We start from the raw sequence: 23,782 nt of genomic DNA, 5'->3' as shown, positions 1-23,782 counted from the left end.
ATGCCTCTTATCTTAAATGTTACACATTATTGCCTGGTGCACGGGATAATACTTCAGGAGGCGCAACCGTATATATGTCCGTTCTTTTGATTTCTGTTGTCAAATTCTGAGATGGCCTTGGTCTTCCTTTCATAGGTCATAGGTGGAAGCTTTTATAGAGCCAGAAAGAAGATAGAGAATGAATTGCTCAACAAAAGTTATTTTAGAGTTTGAAATGCTCTAATTAGGTAATACAGCTTATTCCTTAGAAGTTGCTAAAGTTAAATGATAGGGTTCTCCCTTTCAGATGACAAATTTAGGAGAGTAGTCACTAGTCACTCCCTGTTAAGATAGTATCCCTGGTTTTAGGATGAATCTGTTTACTTTGTGGTATAACACATCCCCGAATTACCTATATCAGAAATAAAATAAAGCAAGATATTAAATAATTTCACATTTTATCGTGGATTATATTTTTCTTTATTATGTGGACCAAATGACCCCTTGGATTATACTAGTCCGACTCTTAGCCGGAAAATGTCTTGAAAAATTCAATGTCCAAAGTCCAAACAATAAGTAAGTAATGTATATTATATGTGCACTAAAAGAAGTTAGAAACATGATTTACATAATGAAGTCTGTCTTTGAACATGGCACAGATCTAAAGAAGTATTACTATTTCTTATTTAGATGAGGGACAAACATGTTCATATTTCATAGGTCAGAGTTAGACAAGCACATGCTAGATTATGAGACTCCCGTGTAGAAGAAGATCCAGCAATTATTTAATAAGATGTGTCTGACTCGAACTTCCGTACCTTTTCCAACTTCTTTTACTCTGATTTAGACTTCACTATACAGATGGATTATATTCCTTTTGCCAATAATTTATCAATCAATTCGCTCTATTCAGATATATATATTCCATCTCGTACTACATATATACATATGATTAAGGAACTATAGACAAACACACGGATCTAATGTAGATGTAACATTAACAATTTAAACTGTAATCCTAACTAGTTAATATTGCTTATATGATCCTTTCCAACTAACCATTATGTTTATTCTTAGTTAGATCTTGGGGTGTACAAAAAAAATCGATAAATCGTACCAAATCGATAATCCGAGTCAAACCGAAAAAAAAAAACTAATGTGGTTTGGTATGATATTGGAAAATAAACTCGACCATAATTGGTTTGGTTTGGTTTTAACTAAAAAAAGTCAAACCGAAACCAAACTAAACTGATAGTACATTTATATAATTTTTAAAAATATTTTATACATATAAGTATTTATTGAAATATAATTTATAAATATTTCTTAAACGTTTTCACAATTTTATCTTTTAATGTATTATTTCAAGTTTAGACTTAATATTCTTGAATGGTAAATAAATTTTATAACCCATAAATATAGTAACTCAAACAAAATTCAAATCAATACTAATGCTAACAAAAGAAATTCAATTCAATACTAGGAATGACAAAAGTGTTGGATGATTATTTTAGTTTTACATTGGTTTATAATGAACATGCATAACTTAATTTATCTTTTTCTTTAGTGCTTAGTTATGTAATTAATAGTAGTACTTATTAGCTATACTAATTTTAGCATGACCTATATAGTATTTTTAGATTATGTTAATTTTCATTATGGCTTATTAATTAGCAATATTTATTTTATGTAATTTTATTATTTTATCTTTGTTATTGAATATTTTAGTATAATGCTATGACTTATCTCATATTATTGTGTTAATTTCTTGAAAAACACATATAGTTATATTTTACTAGGACTTAAAAAATATTTAGAGTACAAGTTACATATTTTATGCTATGAAGACTTTACCGGGAAAAAAAAATCAGAAAACCAGAAAAACCCGAAAACCCGAGACTGAAAAACCTTACTTTGTTGGTTTGTTTTGGTTTATAAATTTAAAAATCCGACACTATTGATTTGGTTTGATAATTGAAAAATTCGAACCAACCCGACCTATGTACACCCTAGTTAGATCTGCATCAATTTTGAGAAATCATAGTCTTTAGGAAAAAATTCCCAATTGATAATACGTAGATGGGATTCCCTTCTGAGTCTATTTTTCCTTTGAATTAAAATAGGGATCTGCGTACAATAGATCTTTGTAGTACAATAGATCTTTCGGATTCGCGCATAGTGGGAGCTTAGTGCATCGGACTGTACTTTATTAAAATAGGGATCTGCTGAAGTAATCGTTGTTTTTTTCAAGCGAATATTATCGAATAGGAAATCCGAATGATTGGAATTTTATTTCCTTGTCCAGTTTCCTATCCCAATCCAATATGTTCGTGTTGTTTATGTGTATATACTCCAAACATATACAGCCGTGAAGTGCGCAAATTTGATATTTGGATGTGTATGTGTTTTGGACGTAAGAATTGAAAGGTAGACCTGTCCCAAGTGAGTCATTCGTAGAGACAAATGAAAATTGGCTACTTGTAATTATGAACAACTATATTTTTCGATTCAAATAGGATTCAATCATTCAATTATTAGAGATTATAATGCTGAGATTGTGTATACAATAATAAATTTAAAAAAATAAAGGATTTTCATGCATGCAACAATTAGTAATAAAGAGATCATTATACACAAACTACTTATGGTGACTGAACATTATTGTACATGTTATTCTATTCTACAATATTCTTTTCATGTGTATATAGATTTTTGTATAACTTAAAGAGGGAGTTTTGATAAGTAACATTGCGGGGTATTACTTAATGCCGATGCGACCAGCCAAACGCTGTACTTCCTTTTGTGGGATTTTTTAATTAAAATTAATTATTTCAATACCAACAATAATGAGGAACTCGAGGGCCGAGATGAGGATAAGAGGTTGTTCAGGTTAGTCAAGGCGCGTGACTTGGACCAAGTAAAGTGCATCAAGGACGAAGAAGGTAGAGTTTTGTTAGATGAGGGGCTTATCCGTCGGAGATGGCAGACCTATTTCCATAGTCTCTTGAATGAGGAGGGGGAGAGGAGTATTGTTCTGGGTGATTTGGAACTCTCCAAGAGTCGTTGTGACGTTGGATATTGTAGGCGGATTAGAGTTGATGAAGTTGAGGGCTATGCGTAAGATGAGTAGTGGCAAAGCGACCGGGCCGGATGAAATTCCTGCGGAATTTTGGAAGAGTGCGGGCAAGGCAGGCTTGGAGTGGCTCACTAGGTTATTTAATGTCATTTTTAGAACGAAGAAGATGCCCGAAGAGTGGAGGTGGAGCACAGTGGTTCCTGTATACAGGAACAAGGGTGATATCCAAAATTGTAATAACTATCGGGGTATCAAGGTGCTTGGCCATACTATGAAAGTCTGGGAGAGAGTGGTAGAGCTAAGGGTGAGGAAGAGGGTGTCTATTTTCGAGAACCAGTTTGGGTTTATGCCAGGGCGTTGGACTACAGAAGCCATTCACTTTGTTAGGAGATTGATGGAGCAGTATAGGGAGAGAAAGAAGGACTTGCATATGGTGTTCATCGACTTAGAAAAGGCGTACGATAAAGTTCTGAGGGAGGTTTTGTGGAGATGTTTGAAGGTTAGAGGTGTACATGTTGCCTACGTTAGGTTGATTAAGGACATGTATGATGGAGTAAAGACCAGAGTGAGGACGGTAGGTGGGGACTCGGACCATTTTCCGGTTATGATGGAGTTGCATCAAGGGTCGGCACTCAGCTATTTTTTGTTTGCTCTGGTGATGGACGTACTGACGTGCCACATCCAAGGGGAGGTGCCGTGGTGTATGCTATTTGCAGACGATATTGTATTGATTGACGAGATGCGAGACGTTGTGAACGCGCAATTAGAGGTATGGAGGCAAACCCTGGAATCTAAAGGTTTTAAGTTGAGCAGGACCAAGACAGAATACTTGGAGTATAAGTTCAGTGGCGAGACTCAAGGGGGGAAGAGGAGGTGAGGTTGGACTCGTGGGTCATCCATAGGAAAGGGAGTTTTAAGTACCTTGGGTCTATTATTCAAGGGGATGGGGAGATTGATGAAGATGTCACACATCGTATTGGGGCGGGATGGATGAAATGGAGACTCGCTTTCGGTATTTTATGTGACAAGAAGGTGCCACCGAAACTTAAGGGTAAGTTCTACAAAGTGGTGGTCAGACCAACGATATTGTATGGGGCTGAGAGTTGGCCAGTCAAGATCGCTCATGTCAAGAAGATGAAGGTAGCACATATGAAAATGTTGAAATGGATGTGCGGACACACCAAGTTAGATAGGATCAAAAATGAGGTTATTCGCGACAAGGTGGGTGTGGCCCATGTTGAGGACAAGGTGAGTGTGGCCCATGTTGAGGACAAGATGCAGGAAGCGCGGCTTAGGTGTTTTGGTCATGTGAGGAGGAGGAGCACAGACGTCCCGGTGAGGAGGTGTGAGAGGTTGACATTGGAGGGCCTACGGAGAGGTAGATGTAGGCCAAAGAAGAGATAGGGATCAGTGATTAGGCAAGACATGACACAACTTCAACTGACCGAGGACATGACCTTTGATAGGAAGGTATGAAGGTCGAGGATTAGGGTAGTAGAGTAGGTAGTCTAGAGTGTTCATAACATTAGTATTGGCACGCAGTCTCGCTTTCTATGGGCAGTAGGTTTTTATGACTAACCGTAGTTTTCTTTCATTGTCGATTACCTTAATATCTTGTTATTTTTATTCTGCTTTTATATGGCTTTTTGGTAATGTCTCTTCTTGTCTATATTTTCATTAATGTGGTGCTTATGCTTTCCTGAGTCGAGGGTCTATTGGAAACAGACTCTCTATCCTCACAAGGTAGGGTAAGGTCTGCGTACACACTACTCTCCCCAGACCCCACGGTGTGGGATAAGACTGGGTATGTTGTTGTTGTTATTGTTGTTGTAATGTTGGTATCATTGATCTTGGGTTGAATCCTTTTACGTTATTTTATTTTATTATCACTCTTAACGAAAACAATCGTGATCTCAATAATTGAGAATATATTTGAAAATTTATGGTGAAAATCTTGCGTAACTTGAGAACACCCAAATTTTGTCGCTTGGATAATACAAGTCTAGCTCGGAGGAAAAAAAAGACGAAAATAATACTAGTCTAGTTCTTAGCCGGAAAATGCCTTATGAAAATATCATTCAATGTCAAAATGCAAAGTCAAACTATGTTTATACACTAAAAGAAATTGGAAAACATAATATAAGTTTCTAAATTGAACATGACACAAATCTAAAGAACTATTTCTTACTTAGATCTGGAAACAATCATGTCTGTCATTTCATGGGCAAAAGTTAGAGAAGCACATGATAAACTATGAGACTACCATGGAGAGACAACGCATCATATATTTTTATAAAGTTAAAGATTGGCGTATGGTGTGTTTCAAAGGCTAGCTATTTCAGGATTTAAAATTTATGAGTTAATTTCAATAACGATTTCAAATTAAAATATAATATGATAATCAAAACAACAAACTGAGCTCTAAGATAAATATTCTTATATGTTTAGTAAATTTGATCATGCAAATATAAAGTTTGGACAAAAATTAATAAATTCACGTGAACTCATATTGAATACTATAATTTTGCATCCTAGCTCCAACTTCTTTTACTCTGATTCTTTATGCCTATAATTAATCAATCAATGAATTAATTAATTGAGGCTTGTTATATTTGATCAACCAATGTATCCATTTCGCTTCATTGACATGCATTTCAGTAGTACGACAAACTAAATTTGACTTAATAGACAAATTAAGAGAACAACTAGAATATTCTCTAATCAAATTTTAAAAACTCTTAAAATACGCGGACTCATGTAAGTGTAAATTTAACAACTAAACTTTAATCTTAACTAATTGATATTGCTTATATGGTCCTTTACAACTATTTTATTCTATTTTTAATAAAATCTGCATTAATTTTGAGAAATTACCAGTTTTTTAGACGATTTTCATAATTGATTTAATAAGAGGGGACTCCGTTCTATTTCTTTTCCTTTGTTGAAATTGTCAAAAGTCTCACATCGGTGGATGACAATTTTGAATGGGAATTTCACCCTATAAAAGGAGGTCAAATATTTATGATTAAACTACACCTCTCATTTGCCTTTTTTATCTTCTTAAGACATTTGTATCTTCTCTCTTTAGTATTATTTCACTTGTAATTTTGGAGTGGAATAAAATATTGATTGTGTCCGAGGAAGTAGGCAAAATTGGTCGAACCTCGTAAATTCTGGTGTTCCTTTATTGTTGTCTTATTGTCTTGTTTATTATTTAGTGGTTGTCATAATTTTTGGCATAGTAATTGTGACTCATTCACACTATATACATTTGGCTTCCGCTACAATTGGTATCAAAGCCAAGATACTGTCTAAGTATGCTCTGTGGTTGCAGCATAATCTGATCTTTCACATCAGAAAAGATCTATCTTGGTAACTGAGTCAAGGTTCTGTCTGAGTATGCTATGTGGTTGCAGCTTAGTCTGATCTTCCACACCAGAAAGGAAATAATCTTGATTTGTGTCGTCAGCTACTAAATAATATTTGTGTCAAAATGGGAGACAGTAAACAAGAAGAATCTACATCAAGTGTCAATAATACGTCATCGTTGGCATCTTCGCTTATGACAAGAATTGTGTCAAATGCGAAATTTGCGGTAGAAATTTTTGACGGGTCAGGACATTTTGGGATGTGGCAAGGCGAGGTTCTAGATGTTCTTTTTCAACAAGGGCTAGATCTTGCCATTGAAGAAAAGAAGCCAGATGTTATTGGAGAAGAAGATTGAAAAATTATCAATCGTGTTGCTTGCGGTACCATTCGATCCTACTTTGCTAGAGAGCAGAAATATCCATACACAAAGGAAACTTCTGCAAGTAAATTATGGAAAGCACTGGAGGATAAATTTTTGAAGAAAAACAGTCAAAATAAATTGTACATGAAGAAGAGACTGTTTCGCTTCACCTATGTTCCTGGTTCCACAATGAATGAACATATCACCAGTTTCAATAAGTTGGTCACAGATTTGCAAAATATGGATGCAACTTTTGATGACGGTGACTTGGCCTTGATGTTGTTGGGGTCACTTCCTAATGAGTACGAGCACCTTGAAACTACTCTACTCCATAGAAATGACGAAATTTCTCTCAGAGAAGTTTGTTCGGCTTTGTACAGCTATGAACAAAGAAAGGGAGAAAAACAGAAGGGCGGAGAAGGAGAAGCACTAATTATGAGGGGTCGTCCTCAAAATCAAACGAGGACTAAGAAGGGAAGATCCAAGTCGAGATCTAGACCCAGCAAAGATGAATGTGCCTTTTGTCGAGAAAAGGGGCACTGGAAGAAAGACTGTCCGAAGTTGAAGAATAAGGCCAGACATAACAATGGAAAGGCCATTATGGATTCAAATGTAGCTGATTGTGATGATTCAGACTTCTCATTAGTTACAACAGAGTTATCAACATCATCAGACATATGGTTGATGGACTCGGCTTGTAGCTATCATATGTGTCCCAACAAGGACTGGTTCGTGAATTTTCAAGAAGGAGAATATGGAGTCATCCACACAGCGGATTACAGCCCTCTTACCTCATATGGTATTGGTTCAATAAGATTAAGGAGCCATGATGGAATGATTAGAACATTAACAGATGTTCGATATGCACCGGGTTTGAAGAAGAATCTCATCTCTGTGGGAGCCCTAGAATCAAAAGGGTTCAAAATCATTCCAGAAAATGGAGTGATGAGAATATGCTCCGGTGCACTAGTGGTAATGAAGGCCAATCGGAAGAACAATAACATGTACCGCTATCGTGATAGTACAGTTATTGGAACAGCGACAGTGACATCTAGTGATGACAAAGAGGCAGAAGCGACCAGGCTATGGCACATGCGCTTGGGACATGCTGGAGGGAAATTCTTGAAAGCTCTATATAATCAAAGATTGTTAAAAGGTGTAAATACTTGCAACTTGGAGTTTTGCAAGCATTGTGTCAAAGGAAAACAGACAAGGGTTAAATTTAGTACAGCGATCCATAATACTAAAGGCATTTTGGATTATGTACACTCTGATGTTTGGGGCTCTTCCAAAACACCTTCATTGGGTGGGAAGTACTATTTTGTAACCTTTGTTGATGATTTTTCCCGAAGAGTGTGGGTGTATACAATGAAGAGGAAAGATGAAGTGTTGGGAATTTTTCTTAAATGGAAGACGATGGTGGAGAATCAAACAGGCAGGAGGATCAAGTGTATTCGCACAGACAATGGAGGTGAATACAAAAATGATCATTTCAATAAGGTCTGTGAAAATGATGGCATCGTCCGACACTTCACTGTCAGACATACACCACAACAGAATGGAGTGGCAGAACATATGAACCGGACTTTACTGAAGAATGTACGGTGTATGTTGTCCAATACTGGCTTGGGCAAAGAATTTTGGGCTGAGGCAATTACATATGCATGCCACCTCATTAATCGTCTACCAACTGCTGCCATTGATGGCAAGATACCATTTGAAAAATGGTATGGAAAACCTGTTGTAGATTATGACTCTTTGCACGTGTTTGGCTCAATTGCATACTATCATGTGAAAGAGTCAAAATTGGATCCGAGAGCAAAGAAGGCTATATTTATGGGGATTACTTCTGGAGTCAAAGGATACCGCTTATGGTGTCCAGAGACAAGGAATATTATATTCAGCAGAGATGTTACCTTTGATGAATCTGCCATAACAGATAAGGTGACAGTTGAAGATGTCAAACAAACTGGTGGTGCATCAAAGCAGGTGGAGTTTGAGAGAAAATTTATTTTTCCTACGCAAGAAGCAGAGGAGGAAACAAATGAAGATTACCCTCTGGAAGAAGAGCCAGTAGAGAGGGAGATTCCAACTCAGGAACCTCGACAACAACTTGAATCAATAGCAACCAACAGGCCAAAAAGGACAATAACGAAACTTGTTCGTCTCATAGAGACGGTTGCTTGTGCAACCTCAATTGTAGCTGACGGTGTTCCTACACTTATAAAGATGCAATCCAAAGTTCATAAGAAGATAAGTGGAGGATTTCCATGAATGAAGAAATGCAATCCCTTCATCAGAATCATACATGGAAATTGGCCAATCTCCCGAAGGGAAAGAAAGCAATTGGGTGCAAATGGGTATTTGCAAAGAAAGAAGGATTTTCTAACCAAGAAGATGTTCGCTACAAAGCAAGATTGGTGGCCAAATGATATGCTCAAAAGGAGGGAATTGATTACAATGAAGTATTTTCTCCAGTTGTAAAATATTCCTCCATTAGAATTATGTTGACTTTGGTAGCACAGTTGGATTTGGAACTAGTTCAGATGGATGTAAAAACTGCGTTTTTACATGAAAACTTGGAGGAGGAAATCTACATGACTCAGCCAGAAGGATTCAAAGTTGTTGGAAAAGAAAATATGGTATGCAAACTTGAAAAATCGTTGTACGGATTGAAACAATCTTCTAGACAATGGTACAAGCGATTTGACAAGTTTATGTTGCAGCAAGGGTACAAGAGAAGCAAATACGATCATTGTGTGTATTTGCGCAAACTTAATGATGGTTCCTTTGTATATCTTCTCCTATATGTTGATGATATATTGATAACTTCCAAGAATTCGGAAGAAATTGATAAGTTGAAGATTCAACTGAAGGAGGAGTTCGAGATGAAGGATCTGGGTGAGGCAAAGAAAATTCTTGGCATGGAGATAATAAGAGATAGACGTTCAAAGAAACACTGTTTATCTCAGAAAGAATATTTGAAGAGAGTACTACAGTGTTTTGGCATAGATAAGAAGACTAAGCCAATTAGTACCCTACTTGCTCCCCATTTTAAGCTAAGTACTACTATGTCGTCAAAGGATGAAATTGAACAGGAGTATATGTCAAGGGTACCATACACAAATGCTGTTGGTAGCTTGATGTATGCAATGGTTTGTACGAGACCTGACATTTCACAAGCCGTTAGAGTTATTAGCAGATATATGCATAATCCAGGAAAGGAGCATTGGCAAACTGTGAAATGGATTCTACGGTATATTCATAGTACTGCAGATGTTGGGTTAGTTTTTGAGCAGGAAGGCAATCGGTCTGTAGTTGGATATTGTGACTCAGATTTTGCAGGTGATCTGGACAAACGAAGGTCAACTACTGGTTATGTGTTTACTTTTGCAAAGGCACCAGTTAGTTGGAAGTCTACTTTGCAGTCAACAGTTACTTTGTCTACAATAGAGGCAGAGTACATGGCTATTACAGAGGCTGTGAAGGAGGCAATTTGGCTTCAGGGGTTGCTAAAGGAGCTTGGTATTGAACAAAAAAATATTATATTTTTTTGTGATAGTCAAAGTGCTATTCAATTAGCGAAGAACCAAGTTTATCATGTAAGGACGAAGCACATTGATGTTCGGTATCATTTCGTACGAGAAATCATAGAAGAAGGTGGAGTCACGGTGAAGAAAATTCATACTACGGAGAAGCCTGCTGATATGCTGACAAAAGTGGTGACTGCGGTCAAGTTTCAACATTGTTTGGATTTGATCAACATTGTTGAACACTAAAGATTGAAGATGAAGACACAACCAAAATTTGTTATTGAGAGAAAATTAAAGATGTGGAATTTTGCCAAGGTGGAGATTTGTTGAAATTGTCAAAAGTCCCACATCGGTGGATGACAATTTTGAATGGGAATTTCACCCTATAAAAGGAGGCCTAATATTTAGAATTAAACTACACCTCTCATTTGCCTTTTTTTTATCTTCTTAAGGCATTTATATCTTCTCTCTTTAGTAATATTTCACTTATAATTTTGGAGTGGAATAAAATATTGATTGTGTTCGAGGAAGTAGGCAAAATTGGCCGAACCTCGTAAATTCTGGTGTTCTTTTATTGTTGTCTTATTGTCTTGTTTATTATTTAGTAGTTGTCATAATTTTTTGTATAGTAATTGTGACTCATTCACACTATATACATTTGGCTTCCGCTACATCCTTAGGGCTTAGAACGTCATTTTAAATAAGGGTATGATCAAATAATCATACGACTTCAAACCTTAATTTGATAGGAGAATGAGTTTATTAAAGATACCTAATGTACAGAAATAGAAAAAAGTTAGAACCCTTCCATCAAATAGTAAATTTACTGAGAACTTTATTCATTTTTTCGCTAAAAAAGATTCCTAACTCTATATTTAAAAAGAATGGCAGATTTGAGAGTATAAGATTTAACATCTATATTTTTAATGCAAATTCAAACATGAATTTTTTAATTACTTTTTGGAATAAGTTTATAAATTACGTAAAATATGTTATTTACTTTTGTAGTAAAAGACTGAAAATAATAATTGAAGAAAAAAATTGTTTCACTCTTTAAATAATAACAACGCCACTTTCATTGGGATAAATTATAAAAGCAGTACCAGGGAACAAATTTATCTAAACCCCTTACATGCACTAATTTATATGTAAAGTAGGAAAAAACCAAAAGCTGACCTAGATGTTATGGGCAGAATTATTTTTTTTCTGAATTTTGTTCACATCTTAGATCTATAAATTAACTCATCTCAATATAGCTTGTATCGGTAGAACATCCGACCTGACATAGATAATGAATAAACATGAGTTAATATCATCCCAATTGCCATTACAAAAGTAATTAGTATTTTTAGAATTAAAAGATATTTTTCGCCGGTCATTATTCCAAAAAAATACTATCAATTCAACATAATCATCTTGTTCTAGCCGATCTTAGTATTGTTGGTTTTTTCTGGGTTTTCCTTTCAAGTATTGCTCCCGTTGGACTTCTTATGTCGGGATATGGATCAAATAATAAATATTCCTTTTTAGATGGTGAACGGGCAGCTGCTCAATTAACTAGTTATGAAATGCCATTAGCTCTATGTGTGTTATCAATATCTATAGAATATTGAAAAAACAAAAAAAAAAAACAAAGAAATTTCAATTGACAACAATAAAAAATATTTAAAAAAAGGACTTGTATTGGATTGGCACTACAAATCTAATCCAAATAAAATAGATATAAAAAAATATAGATGGGAGAATAAATTATTATTCATAGACAATGAGTTTTGACGTATTGGGTGTATCTGTATTTATAGAAGCTTTCATTTTCGTGCTTATCTTAATTATTGGTTTACTTTATGTATGACGAAAGGCAGGGATATTCAAAACCGAACCGAAACCGTTAACCGAACTGAACCGAAGGCTTATTGGCTTATTGGTATCGGATTATCGGGGTAATGGATGGTGAACGGGTTGAGATTTTATAATTAACAACTTAACGTTTTGGGGGCGGATTACTCAATTTTCTTATCGGGTAAACCGTTAACCCGTTAAGAATTTTTATATTTATATTTTTACCCTTATGTATATAAAGTACTATTAAAACCTAAATGGCTAAATCTTTTCTAATTCTCAATAAAATTGTCGTATGTATGTAGCTAATGGCATTGACAGTCATTTTTGGCTTCTAATCAAGAAAACCTACTACAACTAACAGAGACAATTTGAACTATACATTTGGTTGTTTGGTATTGATTATTCAAAAAAATTCTATTTGGTTTAGCTGATAAACAGCCCGATAACTACCCGATAATTGTCAATCTGATACCGATCCGCCTGTTGTCTTATTGGATGGCTAGCGGATTACTATATTTATAATCCGATAATCGATAAGCAGAACCGTTAAGCGTAATTATCCGCCCGACAAGCACCCCTAGAGAAAGGAGGCATTGGAATGGTCGGATTTTTTTTAGTGAACGTGTCACAAGCTTACTCGTATTTTTTTCTTTTCTTTTTTTTGTAAAGTTTTAAATTTTTGTAAAAACGAAGAATTTAATTCGATTTTCTCTCCTATTTACTACAGTGACGAAGAATCAAATTATCACTATAGTTATTCATTGTCAGAAGGAATAATCTAATGGAGTTCATGGATTTACCTAGGTCATTGTATGGGCTAATTAATAAAGGATTTTTATCTTAGAAACACATTAGAAAGGGCAGTGCAAGAGAAATCATACAAAAATATCGAATCTTCGGACGTCCTAAAAAAGATATGAGGTGTTCGGAAATACCGAATACTATTGGTAAGGTATATAAATTTATATATTAAATTTATTAAAATTACAATAAATAATACTTTCCGAATACTTTTGGTATGGTATATAAATTTATATGTTAAATTTATTAAAATTACAATAAATAATACTATAAATAAACCCATAATATTTAAAATATAATTAATTCAATATTAAGAACCTTAGATGTTGAGCCCTAGGGATTGTTTGGTACGCGGGATAAGATGTGGGATAAAATTTATACATTGTTTAGTTGTAGTATAAATTTATCCCATTATAAATTTATACATTACACTAAACATAGTATAAATTTAATTTCACACTGAATCGTGGATATCCACATTATTCCGTCAAACTTGAAATTATTTTATCGCACCTCTCAAGTGAGATAAATTAGTTCAGAGATTATAATCTCAAGACTATAATCCCGAGATAATTTACTCCGCGTACCAAACTATCCCAAAGAACTTAAATGATTGATAGACTCGGGTGAAAAGTTAACTACTAATAAAATTTTACATAATAAATACGTACATATTAGGCAGTTACTATTGTTTTAATGCATCCACATATACGAGTAAGTATTTCTAGAAATGATCTATTTTAATGTTCGATATATTTTTGTCTTAAATAGTGTTGATTGTCACAAGTGGAGTCCTTTCAAGTTTCTAAAATTAAATGGGTTGACACAATATCAATTATCACAAGAACATTTGATCCCAACTCCCATATTATATATAGCTATCTGTTCTTTTTTCCCCCTGACCTCACTCAAAATTAAAACACCTTTGCACCCACCTCATCCTCATGCAATCTCTGATTAGTTCGACCTTTTGATATTTCTTTTATTTTCCCCAAGTGTCTGATAATTTAATTGAATATTGAATTGTTACTGTCCAAGAAAATCCCTCCCTTTTTATTTCTAAATCTTGACCCATTTGTACATCAACTTGTACCTCTTCATATCTTCACGTCCTTTCTTCTTCCTATCTCTCTCTCTCCTGCACCGAAATAAAAAAGATACAATTTTTACTTCACCCCATTAATTGTTAATGCAAGTATTATACTAGAGCTCTTCCAAAGTTTCCAAGTTTTGCCGGTTAAGCCAGGTTTAATACTTTAATTATTGTTCAGTGTTTCATGTCTTAATTGCCGTTAATTATTGCACTGTTAACTTATTTTTCCTACTTGTTTGCTTTATACTCCTTTCCTACTCTGTGCATTGAATAAAGTCTAGATCTTTATGTTTTTTCTTTATTTTATTCATATTTTCTTGCTTCCTTGAACTGGGGTTATCTTTCTTTTTAAGTTTGATGCTTCCTTTGTACATTTCTGGAAACATTTCCAAATGGGTTGTTAGAGATTTTAGGCTTTTTAATTTTACTGAAACTGTTAGTTGAAAGTTTTGAAACTTGAGATTTGAATGGGGACTGGGGATTTTGTCTTGTTTTAAGAATTTTGTGGTATATTTTATTGAAGTTCATAGCAAAACTGAATTTTCCCTTTCTTTGTATTGTTTGCTAGTTCATTAACTTACAAAAGTTTACTTATCTTTTTGCTTAGGTAAATATCACATGCCTCACCGTGAATTTAGCTAGGATTTGAGTGCTTCTATGCAGTTGCCAAATGTCAAATTTTGTTGGTTTCTTGAGGTAGCTTAAGAAGCTGATGTTGCTTTTTGTTGTTGCAAAGTAGAAGTCAGATTTGAGTAAATGTACATTGAATGTGAGAGGTTGTGACAAGGTTCGGAGTAGGAAAGGCAGATTACGGTTGAGGCCTTTTATATTTTTGGGATCACTAGATTACAAGCTTCCAGGAAGGATTGTGTCTAAGATAGTCCGATATAAATCCAATATACTGGAGGAATTTGTCGATACATTGGTAGCTGCAGTTTTAGGTTCAAGCCTTTTTTTAGAGATATTGTGAACCAAGGAGCAAAAGTGCAATTTGAAAATGGGGCAGTATGCACCAGTCTGGGATCATACAGCAGCAATTGAGGTAACAAAAGATTGGAATGGGATTGATCAGGTTTTGCTTCGTAACTCTCAGGGTGCCTCTTTACGGGTTAGATTCTGTAAACTCTCTCTTACTTCAATTAGATCTTATGAATTTATGATTCTAATATCATCTGTTAAATCACTTATGAAAGAAATCATCTTTGAAATCCCCCATCCATTACATACTCGTTAACAGTTTTTATAAACTGCTTCAGATTGGAATGTGTTCTCCAATTAGCAGACCTTTACAACCCCCACCCCCACCCCCACCCAAACCTCCATATGGTTATTGACAATATCCTTTAATTCAGGTTAGCTTGCAAGGAGGACAAGTTACTTCTTGGCGGAATGACAGAGGGGAAGAGCTCCTATTCAACAGCAGTAAGGTTGGGTTTTCAATTTTACTAGCGGGTTAATTCTTATGAATAAACTAGTATCTTGTCTAGCGATGGAGATATAAAGCTTGGAGCTTTTTCTTTAAGTTCTAACTTTTTAAATCTTAAAATGTTGCAGACAAGACTTAGCAAAATTGTACAAAGTTGACTCATTGAGTGTGCTTAGTCCTACAATTTTAGCTTGATGTTTGATGTAGGCAGGATATTATAAATAACATCATCTATTTCTTACTTGTAATGCTATGCCCTTTGCGAAAACCAGTATTTGCAATTGAATAAGTGTGAAAGCTGATTATGTTGCTACATTTGCCGTTATGTCTTAGAGCATCTTCAAGTCTCCAAAAGCTACACGAGGAGGAATTTCTGTTTGCTTTCCACAGGTATCTCTAAAAGTGTAATTCTGCCTATCTTCTTGAATTTCTTTTGATGAATACTATACAACAATTGGTTTGATTATCTCAATGATGCTGCAGTATGGAAATGGCGGTTCACTTGAACAACTTGGATTTGCAAGAAACAAAATCTGGACCATTGAGGACGACCCTCCATCTCTATACTCATATGACCCACAAGGAAAATCTTTCATTGACTTACTGCTGAAACCTTCAGAAGATGATCTGAAGTTCTGGCCTCACGGGTATGATCTGAAACTCTAGTTGGTTTCAGTATGGAGCTTCGGATATTGACCCAAAAGCCATTCATTGCCTATCAAAATTTGCTATTGTCTTAACTTAAATGGATCTAGACTTTATATCTCAGAATCCTCTTTGGATTTGAAAATGATTTCATGAGAACCTGATCGTGAACACAACACCTATATAAATAACTATTATTAAATTCAGCTAACTTAGATGCTTTCAGTTTCATGAAACTGGAAGCTCTCACGATTAGTTTCTGCTGAGTCATAGTATTTAGGTTATTATGAGTTGTGACCATGATGTCAAAATAATTCAGAGATAGATATGAAAGCGAAGTACTTTCATGCGAGAAATGAATGTCAACTTCTGACTTTATTTCATGTCAAAAGTCAGTTCTATGCTTACTTGGTTTCTGACAGTTATAGCTTTCGAAGTTGCTGATGAGTCTCTTCATTATTATTTTCCAGTTTTGAGTTTCGCCTTCGGGTTTCGCTGGCATCAGACGGAAGCTTGTCCTTGATATCTCGTGTTAGAAACATCAATGGCAAACAATTCAGCTTCTCGTTTGCTTATCATACATACTTCTCTGTTTCAGACATAAGGTATGTTGTTCTCTCTCTGCTCTTTGTAACATATTCATGAATTTAATTACTGTCCTGTTTTTCAACATTTTATCACTTCCCAAACATCTTGTACTTTTTTCTCTAAAAATATTCAGAGAAGCATTTTGTTTTATGTCTTCATAATATGCTGTGTATTGCACAATAATTTGATGATTTATTCTTTCCAATATCTCTTAGACTGTTATATGAATCTTATCCACAGTGAAATAAGGATTGAAGGTTTAGAAACACTGGACTATCTAGACAATCTGTGCCAGAAAGAACGCTTTACAGAACAAGGAGATGCTATAACTTTTGAATCTGAGGTATATTTTTCAATATAACATACATCATCTCAAAACTTTGTGGTTATAGATGAGAGATGAAATCTCATCAATTGTGGTTGCGTTTGTAAGATAGCTTCAAGAGTGACTCAATATAAAACCTTTTCCTTGGTATTTAACAATCTTGGACCCTTACAATGAGCCCTAAGAAAGATAAGAGGTGATTCTTTTGTGCTTTGCATTACCATAGATTAGTCAGATTAATTCTAAATTGAACAAAGAAGCATTGATTCTGGAATATTGCTCTAAAGCTAATTATCTTGGCATGCACTTTGCAGTCTCTCCTCAACCTACTTGGAGCAACGATGCTTTACATCTTATGATTTTTTTCTGAATTTATTAGGAAGAAGTTGAAACACTCGGTGTTCACCTTATCTTTCAGAACTGAAGGCATTAATTCTACCTTTATAAATGAGATAAATCAATCCGTTCTCTCAACTGTAAGGTGTTCCTTTTATTGTGGCTTGTGAGATTAAGAAGTATTCATGTTTCTTACAGATCGACAGAGTCTATGTTAGTTCTCCAAATCGTATTGCTGTTCTTGATCATGAAAGGAAACGAACATATCTGATAAGGAAGGAAGGATTGCCAGATACTGGTAAGTATCTCAATGTGACATGGAGGAAGAAAATGTCCTCAAATGGAAGTATCCACTAACACGTGCTGCACCCTTAAGGCTATATTTTTACCTTGATTCTACTTTAGTATCTCCGAATCATGCATTCTTCTCTTAACAAACCTGCTAATTTCTGTAATCCCGAGAGAGAGAGGAACTTCTCCGTTGGCAACAACTATGCAAGAAATGTCGAATCAATACAAGGACTTAAGACATCACAAGTTAATTTGTAGTATTATAGAAACTTTTGGTGCATTATAGCGTGATAGTACAAGTTGCCAAAGAAGCATGAAAGATTTTATCAACTCTAATTTGCATAGCTAAAACCTTTTGGTATCTGTTGCTCTGTCTTTTTCACAGTGGTATGGAATCCATGGGAGAAGAAATCCAAAGCAATGGCGGATTTTGGTGACGAGGAGTACAAACAGATGCTTTGTGTTGATGGGGCTGCAATAGAGAAACCCATCACATTGAAGCCAGGAGAGGAATGGACTGGTCGTGTAGAGCTTGTGGTCGTGCCATCAAGTTTTTGTGATCTTTAATTCTTCAAAGTCTGGGCAGAAGCATTTTAGTAAAGGCTCAGAGCTTAATGAGGGACTGCAAACTCTATACTAGGTTTATTTACTTGTTAACGATGATGTAATGATGTGTTATACATTAGAGTCGTTAAACTGCTGTTATGAACCGCCAAAGCCTATTGTTTTTTGGAATGGCTGTTTGGTGTTTTATCTTTTGAAAGAGAGGTTTTCGCAGATTCAAGTTTGCATTGCATTAATTATTTCAGATAAAACTTTTGTGTGGTCTTAAGTATAAACTGCATAACTTCTCTCGTGATCACCACTGTATCCTTGTGAATGGTGCGATTAATACAAAATTGAAAATGTTATTTAGTTAAACACCCTTCACTTCCAACCAAAAGCAACAAGGTAGGTTGCTCTGAAGGTAAGCACCCTCCACTTCCAACCAAGAGGTTGTGAGTTCGAGTCACCCCAAGAGCAAGGTGAGGAATTCTTGGAGGGAAGGATGCCGAGGGTCATTTGGAAACAGCCTCTACCCCAAGATAGGGGTAAGGTCTGCGTACACACTCCCCTCCCCAGATTTACTGAAAGTGAACGGTAATCTTCTCCAACACCATAAATAATCTGCCTATATTGAGATACTTTAAAATGCAAAGCCATATTCCTTTCCAAGACCAAAATTAGAAATAAAAGAGTAAACAATGGGATACTCCTGTGGTCTACCATACCGAAAGCTTCTTCGATACAGTTCCGGATTAACTTCAGCCCACACTAATCTTCAAATTTAACAAGGATCCAAACAATACACATCCTACAACCACTGCAACATGACTAGAAAAGACATTAGGCAAGCCTAGAAACACTAGGGAAGATCATTTCTCCACAGGCTCTGGCAGATTTGTACGGTTAACTTTTTGATCCACCATTGTTTGGAAAGATTGCAGCAGCACAACCAGGAACCCCTTTTGTCTTTTGGCATTTGTAGCAAAACTGGAAACAACAAGAATAAAACTGGGGGTCAAATAATCTGCATAGAAAAAGTCCCTCCTGCTTTAAAACAATTAAATAGGAAAGATAGACCTACTTTTTTTAGCATTGTATCATGTGGAGAAGGTGTAAGAATTAGATTATGTAGTAACCTAAAATATATAAATTGCACTTTCATAGTTTGGCTTACATTATCGTTGCCTTAGCGGCAAGTGCCAGTTTTCATATACTTTATTTCAATATAAATGCAACTCCAGAAACGCAAGCAGAGAAAAATTTGAGACACCATTTTGCTATGCCAAACCTGAAGATTACAAGTTTATGCTATAGCCGAGAAGATGACAAAACGTGTGACCTTTCGTTTTCTATGAATAAAGATTTTGCTACATACTATCTTTCTCCATTGGACTAATTAAATGAACTTGTTAGTCTAGCCCCGTATTTTGTACTCGTTGCAATATTTATCAATTCTCAGAAGTATAGTATAAGGTTTTCCTCACCGATCTTCAATTATTTTTAACAATACATTCGTTTCTCATGGTGCTTGACTGAACATACTTCCAATTCTAAAAGCCGCTCTTAACCTCCCGAACCACAACCTCAACCCCGACCACCAACACCCACCTCAGCCCCACCCCCAGGAAAAAGAGAGAAGGAAGAGATGGAACATGTCTTTTCCTCCTAATGCTTCAAGAGTGACGTGAAAGAAACAAGCAATAGAGTTCTCACAAATTATCTTTGCTTCTCATTTTCCTCGAGGAAAGCATTAGCAATCTTGACCAAGAAAGTTCGTCAGCATTATAATCAGGAAGAGTAACATCTTACCATAAACTCAATAAAAGCTCCTCGAACTATTAAAAACTATACACCTCGGCGAATCTCCAACTTCTTGGTGTTTTCCAATAATATCTGAAAAAAGAGCAATAGGAGATGCTGATGTAGAAGCTTTTATGGGAACAATTATATGAAGTCAGGAAGAAGGCAATGAGTTGTCAGTCTTACTTCCCGGATATGGCTTTCCACTGCTTTGCAGCCTTCAACTGCTAATTGCATGACATTTTCAAAAATATCCATTGGTAGTTTAGCATCCATCTGCACTAAGAAGGTTATTCATTGATTCACCAGGAGAAAATGAATGTAGTTTGATACCTTATTTCAGTCGTTACTGCCAACAATAAGGAGTTAACAAACCTGCAGAAGGGTCACTTTGTCCAACTTAGGTAAAATTCCTACAGTGACATCAGGACCGCCAGCACTGTCTTCCAAGTAGTTTAGATCTGTTTAACGAGTAAACTCAACTAGATCATTCACATATCAACACTGGGAAAGACTGATAATCAGTTAGAAATAAAGAGCCGGAAAATCAACTAAAAATTTTAGAATTAATTTACCAAGAAGAGGCGTGCTGTTGAGGTATCCAGCACTGCACGATGTGACAAGATCACGCATGGGAATCCCAGCATCAGCTAGTGCCAGCGTGGCAGCATTTATGCATGCTGATCTTGTACCTAAATAATGCACTAAACTTAGTTGGACTAAACTTCTAGAGGGCAAACAAAATAGACGAACTGCATTATATGGGCTGCACGTGGCACCAGACAACTAAATATTTATTCTGATTGATTCCGGACGAAAACAACAGAAGAATATGTCACTGAAATTTAATTTAACATCAACCCTCTACAGTGTTCTGCTTACCTCCATCTGCTTGGAGAACTTGGACAAAAATGTCTATCTGAAAAGCAAAATATCAAGAAATTGTAAATGGAGGTCAGACTCCATTACTTATTCAAGTTAATGATGTTAAGAGGACTCAAACCTGAGAGCGAGGCATTAGGTGTGTCAATATGCAAGCTTCCATTGTCTGGCGAATAACAAGAGATATCTCTGTGGATCTCCTACAAATAGAAAACAAAGCTATCATCAAAATGACATCATATAACCATAAGTCACACAGATCGAATAAACTCTGCTTCTTAGTTAAATAATTGTGGGTAATCATAGATAATAAGCTAAGAATCCACGTACTAAAATTTTTAGATAATTTTTACATTGTATGTATAAAATTTGTTCTTTGCTGCCTTTTGCAGTCTTATGATAAAGGGTTATTCTCTGGGCACTATAAGTATTCCTAGAACTTTGCTTTCTTTTCTACTATGAGTACAGTTACTATCCTAGTATCCTAGCAACACCTTTCATGGCTGGACCAGTGCCTGAACAGTCCGAAAGTCTTCCATTTGGTTATAGTATAATTTTTCTTATCCATCCAATAACCATTAATGCTCTATCATGCCTTCCATCTTTTGTACTTCAGTCCAGAGCCGGGATAACTGTTCTTCTGCCACCAGTTTTATACGATATTGTCCATTAAATTTTCGAGCATGTGCATCAAATTTTTTTCTATAATGGAACTGACAGCAGAGCAGAGATGATATCATCATATGGATGAAAACACATAAAAAGCAGAAGGAAGGACTTATAACATAACATGGAATCACCTGTCGCCCTTATTTTTTCTTCGGCGATCACCAGTGCTGAAATTAGCCATGCTATATTCGCATCGTACCTAAAAGAGAGCCAATGAAAAGATCATATCATCTCACTTTTTAAGGTGATACATCTTACACTCTAATAATTCATCATGAAAGGTAATTTACCAGCGCCTGGTCATTGATCTGTTGGCTCCTGTTCTGGACCTGAATAATGAAACTAACATTAGAGTCAACTGAATGAACCTTTTACAGAGCAAAACTAAGATCATTGTTATCACTGATCACAGTGGTTGTGATTAGATATTTTCGTAGATGTGCATAAACACCAGCATATGGATATCTATCCAGTTTGCATCTCAGTATGATGCTTTTCTTGACTTCTAAACAATATAAAACATCGATTGTACATTCTTCCTCCGTTTCCTTTGGGGATGTTTCTTGTGATGGAGCAGACTTTTGGTGGGGGTAATGCTTCTCTGCTCCAAACCAACCCTACCCTAGCCATTTCATGCCTATCAATGAAGAACTGTTTAACCAGGTTTCTTAGTAAAATTACTGCAAAGACTAAGCTACTGAACAGTCCATGACATTATCCAAACAAAAGAATTATCTATTCCTCTCTTCCGCCACCCCACATTTGAAAAGTCAGCAGATCAACCCATTAAAAATTTCTTGTTTTACCAAGCCACATTCCCTCCACCATGTAAGACAATGTCACACAAACTGCTATTTTACATGATCTCCCTCCTTTATAACCATTACTTCTCCTTGACAATAAAGCAAACAAACAAGAAACAACAATTTTAGTTGATTCGCAAACCAAATAAGGGTAGAATCAGAGGATTGAGTGTGACGCGAACTTTACCTCCCTGGGACCATAAACTGCAGCAATGACTTTGGTATTACCCATTTCAAAAGAAGCAGAACTGCAAATAATCGGATTAAACAAATTCAGTTTCAAATACAAAGAGATGCAGCATCAAAAGAGGGTCCAAAAACCTACACGTGTTGCACCAAACACCAGATAGAACTTCATGTAAAATACACATGTCATGCATCTAATGTTTTGGGTACAAACACCGAATAAATTACTGACGGTTTATTATATATATACACTTCTCAAAGTCTTTTTTCTTTGTTTGTTATTTGCATATGTATACATGGTTCAAGTGAAAAACAGTGGTTATATTTAACCTATAAACATTAATGGTGGTAGAAAGAAGTGTTAGTGGTTACCCATCAGCTCTTGAGACAACCCCAATTTCAGCACGAATTTGTCTCATCTGAAAGTAAAATTGCCACATAGAGGTACATAACGAGTCAAAACAAAAAGGCAATGAAGTTAAAATCAAAAAGACGGAAATTATGTGAGTGAATAGAGGTGTAAGTGTAAAGAGAGAAACCTCCATGGGACGGCGACCATCTAAGCGAAGACCTTCCGGATTAACGTACTCCATCTTTGAATACCACCACCGTCCTCACTTGCAGAGCGGCCGGGGAAAGAAAGGTGGAAATTGTTGGACTGTGCGAAAGTCCTGAGGTTTTAGAGGTTAATCAGGGTTTTGTGTTTTGGGGTCTATTTTTTTTCGGGTCGTGTGGTTTGTGGTTCGAGGAAAAAAGGATTTACATGAGAGAAATAAAGAATAAATAAATGAAACTAAGAAAAAGGGGGAAATATGATTTAAGCCTATGATGACATCATTAATAGAGGAAGAAAAGTTATTTTTTAAGGGGCGTTATAAATATTACTCACTCCGCTCCACAATAAGTGATTTTTTTATCCTTTTTTTGTGGTCCAAAATATCTGATTTTTTCAGATTTCAAGAATTAATTAATTACTTTTTTCCTACATTGCTCTTTGAGTAAATAGTGTTGAAGTATGTGTTATGAGTGTTTATGTGAAGAAATAGTAAAGATTAATATGGTCAATTTTATTACTAATTAATGTTAAAAGATGAATTTCTTAATATGTGTGAAAACAGTCAAAAAATCACTTATTGTGGAGCGGAGGGAGTACATACAATAATACCTTCTTCTTCAACGAAACTATGACTAACACTCCTCCAATAACCAATACAGAACCCCCAGATTTGAG

The 23,782-nt window shown here is 35.6% G+C and overlaps 2 protein-coding genes across 3 annotated transcripts; one reads left to right on the top strand and one right to left on the bottom strand.

Annotated features, from left to right (window-relative positions):
• The first annotated feature begins 13,863 nt into the window (after positions 1-13,863).
• Positions 13,864-18,444, top strand: LOC104121393 (putative glucose-6-phosphate 1-epimerase). 2 transcript variants are annotated; one of them, XM_009633382.4, is made up of 9 exons: positions 13,864-14,207; positions 14,794-15,162; positions 15,407-15,481; positions 15,814-15,870; positions 15,964-16,127; positions 16,596-16,730; positions 16,954-17,056; positions 17,573-17,672; positions 18,051-18,444. In XM_009633382.4, the coding sequence occupies exons 2-9, from the start codon at positions 15,052-15,054 to the stop codon at positions 18,230-18,232; spliced, it is 927 nt and encodes a 308-aa protein (XP_009631677.1). In that variant the 5' UTR covers positions 13,864-14,207; positions 14,794-15,051; the 3' UTR covers positions 18,233-18,444. The 2 variants fall into 2 exon arrangements, with proteins under 2 accessions (XP_009631677.1, XP_009631675.1); XM_009633380.4 differs by having other exon boundaries at positions 14,662-15,162.
• A 380-nt stretch (positions 18,445-18,824) lies between these two features.
• Positions 18,825-23,296, bottom strand: LOC104121392 (exosome complex component RRP41 homolog). The gene is made up of 12 exons (XM_009633378.4): positions 23,091-23,296; positions 22,924-22,970; positions 22,553-22,613; positions 21,853-21,891; positions 21,694-21,761; positions 21,015-21,093; positions 20,894-20,930; positions 20,587-20,703; positions 20,387-20,472; positions 20,198-20,287; positions 20,021-20,104; positions 18,825-19,198 (listed from the first exon to the last, which is right to left on the bottom strand). Exons 1-11 carry the CDS (start codon positions 23,142-23,144, stop codon positions 20,057-20,059), a joined length of 726 nt encoding a protein of 241 aa, XP_009631673.1. The 5' UTR covers positions 23,145-23,296; the 3' UTR covers positions 18,825-19,198; positions 20,021-20,056.
• Positions 23,297-23,782: the final 486 nt, after the last annotated feature.

The sequence above is a fragment of the Nicotiana tomentosiformis genome, chromosome 1 (assembly GCF_000390325.3).
Source record: "Nicotiana tomentosiformis chromosome 1, ASM39032v3, whole genome shotgun sequence".
NCBI classification, from domain to species: Eukaryota; Viridiplantae; Streptophyta; class Magnoliopsida; order Solanales; family Solanaceae; genus Nicotiana; species Nicotiana tomentosiformis.
This window is presented reverse-complemented; position numbering and strand designations above follow the sequence as displayed.

Excerpts from the sequence above, each read along its gene's own strand:
- LOC104121392 (XM_009633378.4), bottom strand. The coding sequence starts at position 23,144 with ATGGAGTACGTTAATCCGGAAGGTCTTCGCTTAGATGGTCGCCGTCCC. Across the intron at positions 22,614-22,923 it reads GTTGTCTCAAGAGCTGATGG|TTCTGCTTCTTTTGAAATGG; the intron begins GTAACCACTAAC and ends GATTATTTGCAG. Across the intron at positions 20,931-21,014 it reads ACCTAATGCCTCGCTCTCAG|ATAGACATTTTTGTCCAAGT; the intron begins GTTTGAGTCCTC and ends TTTGCTTTTCAG.
- LOC104121393 (XM_009633382.4), top strand. The coding sequence starts at position 15,052 with ATGGGGCAGTATGCACCAGTCTGGGATCATACAGCAGCAATTGAGGTA. Across the intron at positions 16,731-16,953 it reads TTCTCTGTTTCAGACATAAG|TGAAATAAGGATTGAAGGTT; the intron begins GTATGTTGTTCT and ends TCTTATCCACAG. Across the intron at positions 17,057-17,572 it reads CTATAACTTTTGAATCTGAG|ATCGACAGAGTCTATGTTAG; the intron begins GTATATTTTTCA and ends TGTTTCTTACAG.